Source organism: Acromyrmex echinatior, unplaced genomic scaffold (assembly GCF_024713525.1).
Source record: "Acromyrmex echinatior isolate Ae372 unplaced genomic scaffold, ASM2471352v2 Scaffold20, whole genome shotgun sequence".
NCBI classification, from domain to species: domain Eukaryota; kingdom Metazoa; phylum Arthropoda; class Insecta; order Hymenoptera; family Formicidae; genus Acromyrmex; species Acromyrmex echinatior.
This window is the reverse complement of record NW_028259054.1, coordinates 325,014-339,464: the sequence shown is the minus strand read 5'-3', so window position 1 is coordinate 339,464 and position 14,451 is coordinate 325,014. Positions and strand designations below refer to the sequence as shown.

The 14,451-nt window shown below is 35.5% G+C and overlaps 2 protein-coding genes and 1 long non-coding RNA gene across 10 annotated transcripts in view; 1 reads left to right on the top strand and 2 right to left on the bottom strand.

Moving 5' to 3' along the window:
* Positions 1–14,451, bottom strand: part of LOC147906557 (uncharacterized) — a 270,166-nt gene that overhangs the window by 165,701 nt on the left and 90,014 nt on the right. The gene's annotated exons all lie outside the window — the stretch shown is intronic.
* The window catches only part of Marf (Mitochondrial assembly regulatory factor), a 203,599-nt gene that overhangs the window by 108,617 nt on the left and 80,531 nt on the right, over positions 1–14,451 (bottom strand). The window lies entirely within an intron of this gene.
* Positions 171–1,270, top strand: LOC147906559 (uncharacterized). Its single transcript, XM_087416314.1, has one exon. It carries the CDS (start codon positions 200–202, stop codon positions 773–775), a length of 576 nt encoding a protein of 191 aa, XP_087272440.1. The 5' UTR covers positions 171–199; the 3' UTR covers positions 776–1,270.

Sequence of the window (14,451 nt, the reverse complement as noted above, 5' to 3'; positions counted from 1 at the left end):
ATGAGAGAGAAAGAAAGGTGAGAGGGGTGATATGGAATGTGGCAAGGTTAAAAAGAAAAGAAGAGGACTTCTGGGAATTCTTAAAAGAATTCGAAATAATTGGGTTGACGGAAACATGGGTAGACGAAGGGGAGTGGGGGAAATTAAGAAAGAATGTGCGAAAGGGAGAGCGAAAGGGGGAATTATAACTGGAGTGAGAATGGAGTTGGAGGAGATAGACACTGAGCGTGAAGAAGAAGAGAGGTTTCAAGAAAGAGCGGTGAAAGTGGACGGAAAGAAGTGGAGAGTAGTAACAGTATACAATAGAGATGGAAATAAAGAACTACTGGATAAGGTAAAGGAGTGGATTAAAGAGGGGGAAGAAGAGATTTTGGTGATGGCAGGAGATTTTAATGCAAGAATAGGAAAAAACGGAGGGTGGCAGAATAATGAGGGAGGGAACGGTGAAGAGAGGGAGTCAAAGGACGAAATTTTAAATAAGAAAGGGAGGGATTTAGTAGACTTAATAGAAGAAAGAAGATGGATAGTACTGAATGGGGGGAAATATGGGGATGAGGAGGGAGAGTGGACGTATGAAAAGGCGGGTAAAAAGTCAGTCATTGACTATGGAATAGTGAATTGGGAAGGATGGCAAAGAGTGGCCAAGTTTGAAGTAGGATGTAGAGTGGAATCAGATCATCAGCCGCTGATACTGGAAGTGAGGAACAGTACGCAAGAAAAGAGGATAAAAGGGAAGAAGAGGGAAGAGTGCAAGATTGGTCGGAGGAGGGAATAAGAGAGTATAGGAAGAGGATGGAAGAAGTGAAATGGAAAGAGGATGACAAAGGGGTAACGGAGGAATGGGAAGAGTTGGAAAGAGAAATGATGAAGGCGGTGAAAATCAAGAGAAAAGGGAAGAGGAGAGGGATAGGGTGGTGCCCTTGGTGGGATAAAGAGTGCAGAGAGAAAAAGAGAGAGGTGAATAGAGCGAGAAGAAGATATAGAAGAGAAAGAGAAGAAGGATACCAAGAATTTATAAGATGCAGAAGAGAATATAGGAATTTGTGTGTGGAAAAAGAAGAGGAATATAAGAAAAAAGAAGAAATAGAGATAGAAAACATAAAGACAGAAACAGAGGCATGGAATTTTATAAACAGAGGGAGGAAGAAGAAGGAGGGGGTGTGCAAAGAAATTAATATAGAGGAATGGGAAAAGCATTTTAAGGAGGTTTTGGGGGGAGTAGAGGAAAAGAAGGAAAATCAACAGAAAAACAACAGGAGTAAGAAGGAAGGAGAGGGGATAAGTCAAGAAGAGGTAATTAGGGAAATAAATAGGCTAAAAAAGGGAAAGGCGGCAGGAGTGGATGGAATAAGAAATAAGACATGGAAAGAAGGGGGAGAAAAGATTAGTAGTAAGATAAGTGGATTAATAAAAAGAGTGTGGGAAGGGGACGGCTTCCCAGAGAAATGGAGAGTGGGGGTGGTGGTGCCAATCTGGAAGAGAGGAGACAGGAAAGAAACAGGAAATTACAGAGGAGTGACAAGTACTGGGTATAAAATTTATGCAAATATAGTGAATAAGAGGTTGGTGAAAGATATAGACGAAAAAGGAGGATGGTGTAGATCGCAAGCGGGATTCAGAAAGGGAAGAGGAACAGTGGAAAATATAAAAATATTGAAATACATGATAGGAAAAGGGATGAAGAAGAAAGAAAAAGTATATGCCTTGTTCGTGGATCTAAAGGCGGCCTTTGACAGATTGGATAGGAAAGTTCTGTGGGAAATGATGAGGAAACGGAAGGTAAATGAAGACCTGATAGAGAGAGTGGAGGAAATATACGAGGAGACGCGATGCGTAGTAAGAGTAGGAGAGGAAATGTCGAAGGAATTTTAGGTGGAGAAAGGAGTGAGGCAAGGATGCCCGTTAAGTCCGACCCTATTTAATATATACTTGGCGGATATAGAGGAAGAGTTGAAAAAGGGAAGGGGAGGAGTCAAAATAGGAAACGATAGGGTGTGGTCGATTGAATATGCGGATGACATTGTGCTGGTATCAGACAGAGAGGAAAGACTAAGAGATATGATCAGGAGGTGTAAAAAATACATGGAAGGTAAAAAGTTAGAAATTAGTATAGAAAAATCGAAGGTCATGGTATTTAAGAATAGAGGTGGAAAGGAAAAAGAGAGATTTTGGTGGTGGGGAAAGGACAGACTGGAAGAGGTAAAAAAATATAAGTACCTGGGATACATAATGACAAGGAGTGGAGAAGATTATGAGCACATTAGGGAGAGAATAAGAAAGGCAAGAGTGGCAATGAGCTGGGTTTGGAATTACGGAGAGAGGAAATTCAAGGGGGATGTGAGATGGAGGCTAAAGCTGTTTGACAGTATAGTTAAAGGAATATTATACTATGGGGTGGAGATATGGGGATACAAAGAGTGGAAAGAGATAGAAGCCATACAAGAAAAATATTTGAAATGGGTATTAGGACTAGAAAGGACAACACCAGGCTATGTTGTCAGGGAAGAACTAAAGAGAAATAAGCTCAGAGTGGAGACGAGTTGGCGGGCGGGGAGATGGGAAGAAAGGTTAGAGAAAGGAGAAGGAGGAGAGATTGGGAAGCGGTGTATGTTGGAGAGGAGGAAGGAGGAAAGGAAAAGTGAGATGATAGAATGGACGAGAGAGAGTCTAGAGAGAAGAGACTATCTATGGAGGGGAGGAGTTAGTGAGGAAAGTTTAAATGGATGGGGGGAGAATAAATGGGAGAGAGTGAGAGAGAGAGATATTGAGGTGGATGAGCAAGAGAGAGGGGAAAAGGTAAGGAGATCAAGATTGTGTAAGAACTATGAAAGAGTCCATGATATACCTGAGTATATTCGAAAGTGCGGGAGGAAAGAAGGGAAAAAGATGGTAAAAATAGCAAGATGGAGGTGTGGAAATGAAGAGAGAGGAAACAAGTACTGGATGAAAGAAGAGGACAGGAAATGCAGACTGTGCGGAAAAGAAAGAGAAGATGTGGAGCATCTGAAGAAAAACTGTGAAAGGTACGTAAGTGAAGTACGTAAAGAAAAAAGGGGGAAGCAATCTGAGGGTTTTAAATGAGGATGGAAGGGGATATGATTTGGATGATGAGAATAGAACAATTAAGAGAAGAGAAAATAGAAAAATAGAAAGATAGACAGAAAAGAGAAAATGGAAAATGTTGTGGATATTTTGAGTGTGTCGAGGGTATGAGTGTATGAAATATATGAATGAATATGAGATGGAAGGAGGTGGGGGTGTGAGTGGGTGAGTGCGGGGGGGAGAATACGGATGTGTATGAAAAGAGAGAGAGAGAGAGAGAGAGAGAGAGAGAGAGAGAGAGAGAAGGTGTAAGAGAGTATGAATGAAAAGAAATTGTCAAGTAGGAGAGAAAGCGAAGGAAAAGCAAAATATGAAGTAAAATGTAAAACGAGAGAGAGGAATAAGATAGGGAAAGGAATGTAATAGAAATTAAGAAGTTAAGTTAAAGTGTGATTTAATTTTTGGAAGTCTTTGTAATCACTTTGTGTGAAGGCAAATAAATACTACTACTACTACTACTACTACTACTACTACTACTACTACTACTACTACTATATGTATTAAAAGTTAAATGTATAATTTAAAGATATCTTATTAAAAGTAATACAAAAAATAAACTTATTTTAAGTATAAAAATTACAAAAAGTGCATTATATTAGGTGTTGGAATTAATTCGTAGCGTTTTACAAGTGATGGGAAGTACTTTCATTAATGTATTTTTTAATGCTCATGTGAAATAAATAACATTCTTTCATTAAAAACGCTACGAATTAATTCCAACACCTAATATATTATGTGACATGACAGCATCTATTTCATTCATGAAAATAATGCACAATGTTTACAGACATAATTATAATTTTTTAGCTCTATTTCTCTGTTAAAAATAGAAATTTGGCATTTTTTTTACATTTACCGTAAAAATCTGCATATAATATTCTATTAGTGTCAAAAAAAAGGAATAAAAAAGTAATGACTCGTTATACAATATTTTAAATAACGATAACGGTAACTAGTTACTTTTGCAAATCAATAACGAGTAACAGGAACGAGTTATTTTTTAGGAAAAAGAACGGTAATTAAAAATGGTAACGAGTTATTTTTATGAGATAACGTTACCAATCCTGCCTATGTAACAGAAATAAGATATTATATCATTCTTTAAACTTTCTTTGTTAATAACTTTTAAATGAACAGTAACCACCTAATAATTCCTTTTGAAGGTTGCTCACTGCTCAGGGTCATAATCTTGACAACATACATCAAAATCAAGTACATCGGCGCGTGTCCGCTAATCCGAATAATTACCAAAATTAATTTAAAAAGTTATGTGTACATTTTTATTCCAAGCAGTAGTTTTGGAAATATAAGGATTTAAATATAGTCAAATACAGATTACGTTTAAACAGCCATATAATAGTTCACGTGCAATAGTATTAGTAAAATATTACCATAAAGAAACTGTATTTTTTTTATTTTCCTTCAAAGTGTATATTTAATAAATATTTATATTTTCCTCAGTTAATACTGCTGCGATCTATATTGCTATAAAATTCCCATCCTAACTGGCCATGGGCCTAGTGTATGAGTATTAAATATCAAATGAAAAAATTAGACTCAAACACATGGTGGAAGGATTACATGATGTGCAAAACTGTAAAATCATATTTTATGAGTCGCCCCAGTGAACACTTTCTGTGTACAATTTCGGGACAATTACATAGTGTACGTAAATATTACAGACCAGTACAACAAACCATTGACATAGCAAATACATCATTGACGTAAAAAAGCTATAACTGTTATATATTCCCGTGTTGTCACTGTTTTAACATTTACGTAACTTGAACAAAATTCATTTATTGAAAATTTCGTAAATGTTATGAATCTATGATATGGTTACGTTATTTACATAAATGTTATGTGTATGTTTCTCTCTTTTTCCGACTTTGTTGCACCAAATATAATAAAAATATGCTGACATATTGACTAAGTCATAATCTAAAAATGACGTAATTGTTATAGAACAGTGGAACATCGTTCCGAAATGACTACATAAATGTTACGAAACGGGGAGATACCGTTCAGATCTCAGCCTGTCAACTGCAAAGAAATAAATGAGGTTGCTACAACTAATTTCAATGTATCTTCAATGTATCGTCACATCCTGCTATGTGTCCTTTTCTTTTCGTTCGCAAAAATTCGTTTCAAATCAACGTCAAGAAATGTGGTCAAACGTGATTTCAAGAGTTTATCAGAATACGTATTATAAACACAATCAATATTAGAAAATAAAATACCTGTAATAATCGAAGCTGAATCTTCATTGTTTAAATAATCTTTAATTATTATATATACCATATATGTACTTGCATATATACCATATTGTAGTCTTTTGAACTGCGCGCCAAATTGTTTTTCCGGACTATAAACGCAATTAAATTGACAAGCAATTTTAATAATTTGATGCTACAATCAGGCATCATATTACAAAGATGTTAATATGTAAAAAATTGTTAATAAATTTATTGCGAAAAACAATTCGGCGCGCAGTTCGAAAGATTACAATATGGTATATATGCAAGTACAAATATAGTATATACATACATACATATATATTATATATATATATATATATATATATAGGGTTGGCCATATTCGACGGAAAGATGTTTTTTTTTTCAATCATGGGAAACGTCGTTACTCGATCTAACATCTCTGTCAAAAGTTACAGTGTTGCCAGATCTTTCCGTCGAATATGGCCAACCCTGTATATATATATAGTAATTCAAAGATTAAATTATTTAAGCAATGAAGATCCAGCTTCGACCATTATAGGCATTTTAATATCTAGTATTGATTGTGTTCTCATATGCAGTCTAAAATAAAGATTCTTAATATTGTTTAGGTAATGAAATTATTCGAAATGAATTCCCATTAGAATTATTCAATTATTCTTTAGATTTCTATTATTTTCTAGGAATAATTCCGCTACAAAACATGTGTTCTCAGGAGGATTCGTGATCGCTGAGCTATATTGGTACAAATTATTTCGATAGATTAAAAGGAAAATTAATTTCGATAGATTTAAAGAAAATAAGGACTGTAAGCCAAAACTAAAAATTTTAATACAGTATGTCTAAAATACAAAAGTTTCAAATAGACGTTTCGATCTATATATTATGTAAAATCACTGTCAACTATACTAGATAGATAGATTTATTATTTATCAATAAAAAATAAAAATAATGGCTATAACGGTCAAAGCTTTAACGCTTAAATAATTCAATCTGAATTACTATATTTAGATATTATATATGTACACAGTGCATTAATTCGCTGAATCATAGTAGCGGCGCCCGATTTATCGCCGTTTATTTTTAACTCAAATACCATCAACTTACAAAAAAAAATGCAAGAGACAAAAATCATTAATTTTCTTCTCATAGAACTCTAAGAATTTTTTCAGAATTTTTTATCGTACTTTTTAGTGCATTTTCTTATTTTTGATAAGTCGGGTCGCTACTATGACTCAGCGAATTAATGCTGTTCGAGGTACAGTTAACACGGACAGTTTTTGCAGATTTGGCGTGTGTGCGACATGCGGATCGGAAGCTTCTAGAAGGATCCCAAGCGTCCTTAGAGGTTTCCAAACATAAACTCGGTTATCACCTCGTCGATAAAGTCGAAAAACAATAAGCTAAGCCGCACGTCGTACGTACGCAGATCTCAACCGCTATAACGGTGAACTAACTCAGATCGGTCGCAGCGCACGCACGATCGCATGACGCAAAACGCGTAATATGCGTTCACCCCAATCAAGAATCTAGATTTAGCGGGCGCGCATGGCAATAGCGTACCACTTGGCCATCGCGTTCGAAATTGCCAATCGCTGCCCGAAACAGAGGGTCACCTCAAAATTTTCAATTTTGCGAAACTCTCATAGGCGAATGCAAAGGGAAGCCTTTGTTCTTAAAAGAGCATAAAAGGCAAAACTGAGAAGCAATGACTCTCTTATTTTTTGCTGTTCTCGAGTCAACGCTTCGCTACAAGTGCAACCGCTTAGAAGACGCTCCGCCGCCAGAAAACTGCCGCGTTTGATTCGCAATTGATAATTCGCGTAAAGCGAAATTCAACTGAAACGCCGTATCACTCAAATTTTTCTCGCCATCGCTCTCCCTCTAACTCGCTCTCGAACAAATGCATTGCACTGTACATGCATAATATCATACTTCTAGTCATTCGAACTGCGCGCCGAATTGGTTTTTATAAATGCAATTAAACTACTGTAGTATCATAATATCATGAATTAAATTAACAAACAACTTTTAATAATTTGATGTTCAACCAAGGCATCCTTTGAAAGATGTTAATATGCTGAAAAATTAAATTTTATTATTTACCATTAATAACATTGAGAATGACCTAATATAGATATATTGAAACGCCTGTTTGAAATTATTATTTTATACGCACGCTTTCTGTATTAAAATTCTATTTCTGAAATAGGTTTCAATTCATATAAAAATTCTGAGAAATATTTTCACCAAGGATATTATCCTTCTCAATTTTCCTAACTTTTATTCATAAATTGTAATAACATCACATCCAAAAACAGAAAGGATTTGAACTAAATTTTACTATCTCCTATACACACCACAATTGAAGAGCGGAACTAAGAGCGATCTAATCATAATCTGATAGAAAAAATAAGAGCTCTGTTTTTCAACTTTGATTTAAAGAAAACAATGTGAAGTGAAGCAATATATGCCGCGACATATTGGCTTAATAAGTCACTATTAAAAATCAATAATGTAGATTCTTCAGTAGAAAAGTTTGAAAAAAAGAAATTGAATTTAATTCGGATTTGCGTTTTTGTATGTGAGGCTTATGCCAAAGTACAAAGTCCAATAAAAAAATTAGATGGAAAAAACAAAAAAATACACCTATATGTACCAACAGGTTATCGACTATGGAAAAAAGGCTGAAAAGAAAAAAAATTCTGGCAAAAGACGATTAAATATAACGAATAATTGTACTCGAACAAAGATTGTAAGCTCTATGAACTCCACAACAAGAATCATTCCTTATTTGGAAGAGAATTGCGAAGTCATTTTCAATCATTTTCGTATTGGAAAAAGAATATAAGACCAAGACGCCTAAAAAGAAGAAATCATACATCACACATAAACATAAATATGAAAGATCGGCGTAGATTATGAAATCTTCAGCTCAGTATTAAGTACAGTTTCCTTGAGAGCATTATTTACATAGCACCCGAAAAAAATTATCACATAATATCGATTGACGTAAAAACTCTTTTTTGTACATGACATGAAGATATATTCATATATCCTCCGAAGAATTTAATTATAAGAATGAACTTTGTAAACTGATTAACTCGGTATATGGTCTCAAGCACCACTAATACGAAATCAATGTTTCACAGACTTTTTTTAAAGCAAACGAATTAAAACAAATAAAAAACCTAAAATAAATTTATTTTGAAACATAAAGAAACAGTTCAATATTAAAGTTTAAAATTTCTTAACAAATGTCGATAAACATTTTTGATAAATATTGCGCATTTTTTTCGCGTTTAAATTATCAGTAAACAAATAGCGATAATCAAAACCATGCTTACAAAAACTGCCAAACATCAACTTTAACTGTTGATGTTTAGCAGTTTCTGTAATTGTGATTTTGGTTATCTCTATTTGTATACTGATGAACGCTTTATTATCTGAATAATCCTATTACTCGTTGATCACTATTTGTAGATAACCAGGCCTAAAAAGAAGTCATAAAAATTACGTTATCCCAATAATTATTCAAATTTTCATGAACTCATGTTAATTATCTTGTGACATATTTTGTGTCAGAAGAGGTTCATAAAATGTGGAACGATATTTTACCTTGCCTCCTCATGCAACCGATGTCTAATTATCTCAACATTTATACCCTTCTCACGAAGCTGATTTCAAGCTTGGTGCAATGTTAGAATAAAGTTTCGTTCAAATATACAAATAATTATTTTATCAATAATTATGGTGATGAGAGGAGCCAGCTCCGATGACCTTGAGCTTGACATATGTTGTCAAGGTTGTGACCCTTCCAACAAGTTTTAGCCATCGCTCGTTATTCGTTAAAAAGTTATTAACAAAAGAAGTTCAATATAACACAAAAATTCCCTGCTTTAGAATATGTTTGATAGTCGTGCACTGTAGGAGATGTCGCGTCGACTGCGACTTTGACACTTGTTGTCAAAGTTATGACCCTGAAAGACCTCGAATAAATTTTAGACGGCTTTCACCTTCGACTCTCCTTCTCCCCCCTCCCCCCTCCCACAAAGTAGCGCACAACTCTCACTTTCGACCTCTCCCTTTCCTCTTGCTTCAGGGGCGCACGACTCTCACCTTCAACACTCTCATCCTCCCTCCTCCCTGCTTCAGGGGCGCACGACTCTCACCTCCGACTTTCACCTCCCTCTTCCCCTTGCAAAGGGGCGCGCGATATCCCATAATTGTACTGTTGCACATGAATTTCGACTTTCCACGCAAAGCGACTTTTCATTTACTTTTTTTATGAAACGAGTTTTACATTTCTTTTGTTGCCTAGGAATGTTTGATTTCTTACGTTTATCTTATATTTACATGTTCACATAATACAGAGACCTTGTAATTGTAGATACATTCTCTATTTAGTAGTTGTAGAATTCTCAACGAGCGAACATGCAATTGTACGTGTTTCTATGTTTGATTGATAATTTGAAAGAATTAATTTCTTATCTTTGTGAAAAAAATGTCATTAGGTAAACAATTGAATGTCCGCGATGTAAGACGGTTCTTAATATGTAAATATACTTCAAAGACTTTATTGTTTCATTGTACCGGACATTACTACAAAATTGGTGGACGAAAAATGCAAGGAAGACATACAATTTTAAGTTGAACCCGTTCAATAGAACATTTTTTTTCATTTTCGACTAGGTTTAGATAGAGGCACATCGTATAATTGCTTATTTTTTGATGTTACGTCCTTCTCGGTAAGTTTTTGCAATTTGAATTGAACATGGATTCGCATGGTGTTGTTGATTGGATAAATTTTTGTAGAGAAGTAATAAAAATAAATATATAATATATTGAGAGTACAAATTAGTTCGGTCCGTTTTTTTCAAAAATGCATTTATTTCAAAATAAAATGAATGAACAGATTAATTAAAGTATTGTCCATTGCTGGCTACTATTTTTTCCCATCTCTCAGGCAATTTTCGAATTCCATCTCGAAAAAATGACTCGTCTTTGGAGGCGATCCAATTTTGAAGCCAATTTTCGATTTCTGCGAAAGAAGTACACCGATGATTTGCTAAATCGTGCTGCATCCTTCGGAACAACCAGTAATCAGAAGAAGCAATGTCCGGAGAATACGGCGGGTGCGGTAAAACATCCCATTTGAGCGTTTCCAAATATTTTTTTACGACTTTTGCGACATGAGGCCGAGTGTTGTCATGAAGAAAAAATAACTTTATCATGTCTTTGATCGTATTCCGGCCGTTTTTCTCGCAATGCACGGCTCAAACGAATCAATTGTGGCCGATACCGATCGCCCGTAATGGAATCGTCAGATTTCAGCAGCTCATAGTAAACAATATCCTTTTGGTCTCACCAAATACAGAGCATGATCTTCGAACCATGAATGTTCGGCTTTGATGTTGATGTTGAGGTCAATGGCAACGATTGACCGGGCTTAGCGTAGTATTTTTTCTTCTTGGAGTTGTATCGTAGAATATCCACTTCTCATCTCCAGTCACAATTCGATGCAAAAAACCTTTTCTTTGTTGTCTTTGAATCAGCTGTTCGAAAAATCGTCTTTCAACGTCTCTCGGTTTCAGTTCATAAGGCACTCAATCTCCTTGTTTTTGAATTATTTCCATGGCTCTCAATCGTGCAGAAACGGTTTGTTCAATTACTCCCAATGATTCTGCAAGCTCCTCTTGCGTTTGACTCTGATCTTCTTCGAGTAATGTCTCTAATTCTTTGTCTTCGAATTTTTTTAGCTGTCCAGAGCAAGGCTTGTCTTCACTGAAATCTCCATCTTTGAAACGTCGAAACCATTCCCTACATGATTTATCAGCTGGAGCAGTGTCATCATAAACTTTAAGCATTCGATGGGTTTCAGCTGCACTTTTCTTCCAATTGAAGCAGAAAATTAGAACCTTCCGCAAATGCTGCTGGTTAACACAAAATTCGACATTTCAAACACAGTAAAAATCAAGATTTTTGTATGAAACTCAAAGCGATATAAACTGAATATTATTAGCAGATGTCTAACCTCTCTGAAAATGCCAAAATCAGCTCTCACTATGAACCATTCACAACAGCCGGAGCTATCTTTTGGAAAACGGACCACTAATTTATACTCCCAATACATTTTTTTTTGTTTCCCATGTTTCGAATTGTGTGTTGTCAATATTTATCACATTTTTTAAATCAAATATTAAATATTTCAATTGTTAACACAATGGTTAAATAAAGATAGAGTTTATGACAGTTCAGAAAAAATAGTAAAAGTCGATGAGGCTAAAATTGGAAAACGCAAATATAATCGAGGTTATGTTGTAAAAGAACAATGGATTTTTGTGGAGTATAAACGTGATAGTGGTCGTATTTTTGTTGTTCCCATAAAAGATCATACCAAATCTACATTAATACAAGAAATACGTCGACATATACTGCCAGGGACAACCATATACAGTGATTGTTTGCATGGACATTCGTCGTTGAGTCAGCATAATTAAATTCAATTTGCTATTAACCATTTACAAAATTTTGTTGATCCCATAAGTGGATGTCATACACAAAATGTTGAAAGGATATATTCTTGGGATGCCAACGTTTCGTGAACTTTGCAGTCCACTTCATCAAGACGAGGAGCAGCCTGATACTGAACTGTTCCTTCGGGCCATTCCTTTTATATTACGCTACTTGTTGGAGTGGTGGGGGGAAAGAAGATTTTATTGAAGATTGACCAATCTTCCATTCAATTTCCCTCACTCCCCCCCCCCCCCCCACAATTCTCTTTTTTCCCTCCACCACTTTAACAAGTAGCGTAATATAAAAGGAATCGCCCGGAGGAACAGCTCAGTATCAGGCTGCTCCTTGCCCTGATGAAGTGGACTGCAAGGTTCACGAAACGTTGGCAGATCCCCGAAACACACCCCTGGAAGTCTCAAAAATAAACATCATAAATATTATTTTGCTGAATTTTTATTTAAAAGGATTTATTCATTTGAGAAAAGAATTGAGGTATTTTATGAGTGAAATGTATCCTATTAATAATAATACTGAATAAAGTATTTAATGGAATTGAAAAATTTATGTGGAATAATACAATTATACAAGGTGCGTCCCAAAATTTTCCCAACTTTTGAAATAAAACAACAACGGTTTACTTTTTTTTTCAAATTCAAATTGTTTATTCAAAGTAGTCCCCGTCGGACTCAATACAACGTTTGGCACGATCTAAAAGCATTTCAAATGAGTGTTTTATGTCGTTCAAAGGCACGTCCTTCAGAATAGTGGTACAAGCCCTTTGGATGTCTTCTACGTCCACATACCGCTTTCCTTTCATGGACAAATGCATTTTGCCGAATAGGTAGAAGTCACAAGGTGCCATATCAGGCGAATACGGGGAATGGTTGATTGTTAAAATGTGATTTTTAGTCAAAAAATCAGTGACAAGTGTCGAACGGTGAGATGGCGCATTATCGTGTAACAAGCGCCAACTTCCTCCTTCGCGATATTCTGGCCGAATACGACGAATGTGGTGCACCAAACGCTTCAAAACGCTTACATAGAATACAGCATTAACTGTTTGGCCTGCTGGAACGAATTCTTTGTGCACAATACCCTTGGAATCATAAAAACTTCGATGGAATTTTCGTTAATTGTCGATTTTGGGCGACCTGTATGTGCGTCGTCATTTATGTCCTCACGACCGTTCTTGAATCGCGTATACCACTCATAAACACTGGCACGGGCTACACAATTATCACCATAAACTTGTTTCATCAAATTATGGGTTTCGGTAAATGTTTTACCAAGTTTAAAACAAAACTTAATATTGGCTCTTTGTTCGAAGTTCATTCTCGTACCGATGTATACAACATACTGACACTTGAGACGCCATAACTTCGTTTCCACTGAACCAAATGTCATGAAATTTTTACTGGAAGTCAGCTAGGGATGTACCTTTCAAACGCGCAATCGAACACACGGATGGCGCCACCCGACCTATCCCTATTGAAAAAGTTTGGAAAATTTTGGGACGCACCTTGTACATCTCAAAAATTATACATCTTCGAAGTCGGGTGCTCCTTTGCAGAGAAGGAGAGGGGGGTGAGAGTCGATGGTGAGAGTCGTGCGCTCCTAAAGCAGGGGGGAGAGGGATAAGAGTCGAAGGTGAGAGTCGTGCGCCCCTTTGCAGGGGAGGGGGAATGGAAAGTCATATTCCCTTAATTAGTTCACCCCATACTTCTCTCACTGCCCAGAGTTTCATGTAAAATAATGAAATAATTACTACTGTTAACTGTTAATAACTGTTTAACGAATAACGAGCGATGGCTAAAACTTATTGGAGGTCACTCAGGGTCATGACCTTGACAACGTCAAGGTCAAGGTCATCGGGGTTGGCTCATCACCACAATTACCTTATTATTTACTTAATCCAAATGATACTATTTTTAATTTTTATACCATACAACCTAAGGATATGTATACCTTATTGATATACAGGGTTGGCCATATTCGACGGAAAGATCTGGCAACACTGTAACTTTTGACAGAGATGATGTTAGATCGAGTAACGACGTTTCTCATGATTGAAAAAAAAACATCTTTCCATCGAATATGGCCAACCCTGTATATCTTATTGAAGGATTTTCCTATTCCTAATCCAAATGATTTAAATTCCTCTTAAATGAAATTATTATATTATTTACAATTTATTCAAAGACATTTTCTCTTTCAACTAAAATAATGGTTATTTAATTCTCCTTCAAAATATTATACAAAATATTATCACAAAATTGTGTCACCTTGCTCATTTAAGTGTTATCACAAAAAATTAAAGAATTAATCGTATAAAATGAAAACGCAATTTTGTGATAATGTTTTGTATAATGTTTTGAAGAAGAATTAAATAAGCACTACTTTAGTTGGAGAATTAAATAATCACTACTTAATTGGAAAAGAAAAGGTCTTTGAATGAATTGTGATATAATAATTTCATTTAAGAGGAATTCAAACCTTTTGGATTAGAATAGAAAGATCCTTCAATAAGACATATGTATATTCATTTCATTGTGTAAAAATTAAAGATACCATTTGGATTAAGTAAATAATAAAGATA

Excerpts from the sequence above, each read along its gene's own strand:
- LOC147906559 (XM_087416314.1), top strand. The coding sequence starts at position 200 with ATGGAGTTGGAGGAGATAGACACTGAGCGTGAAGAAGAAGAGAGGTTT.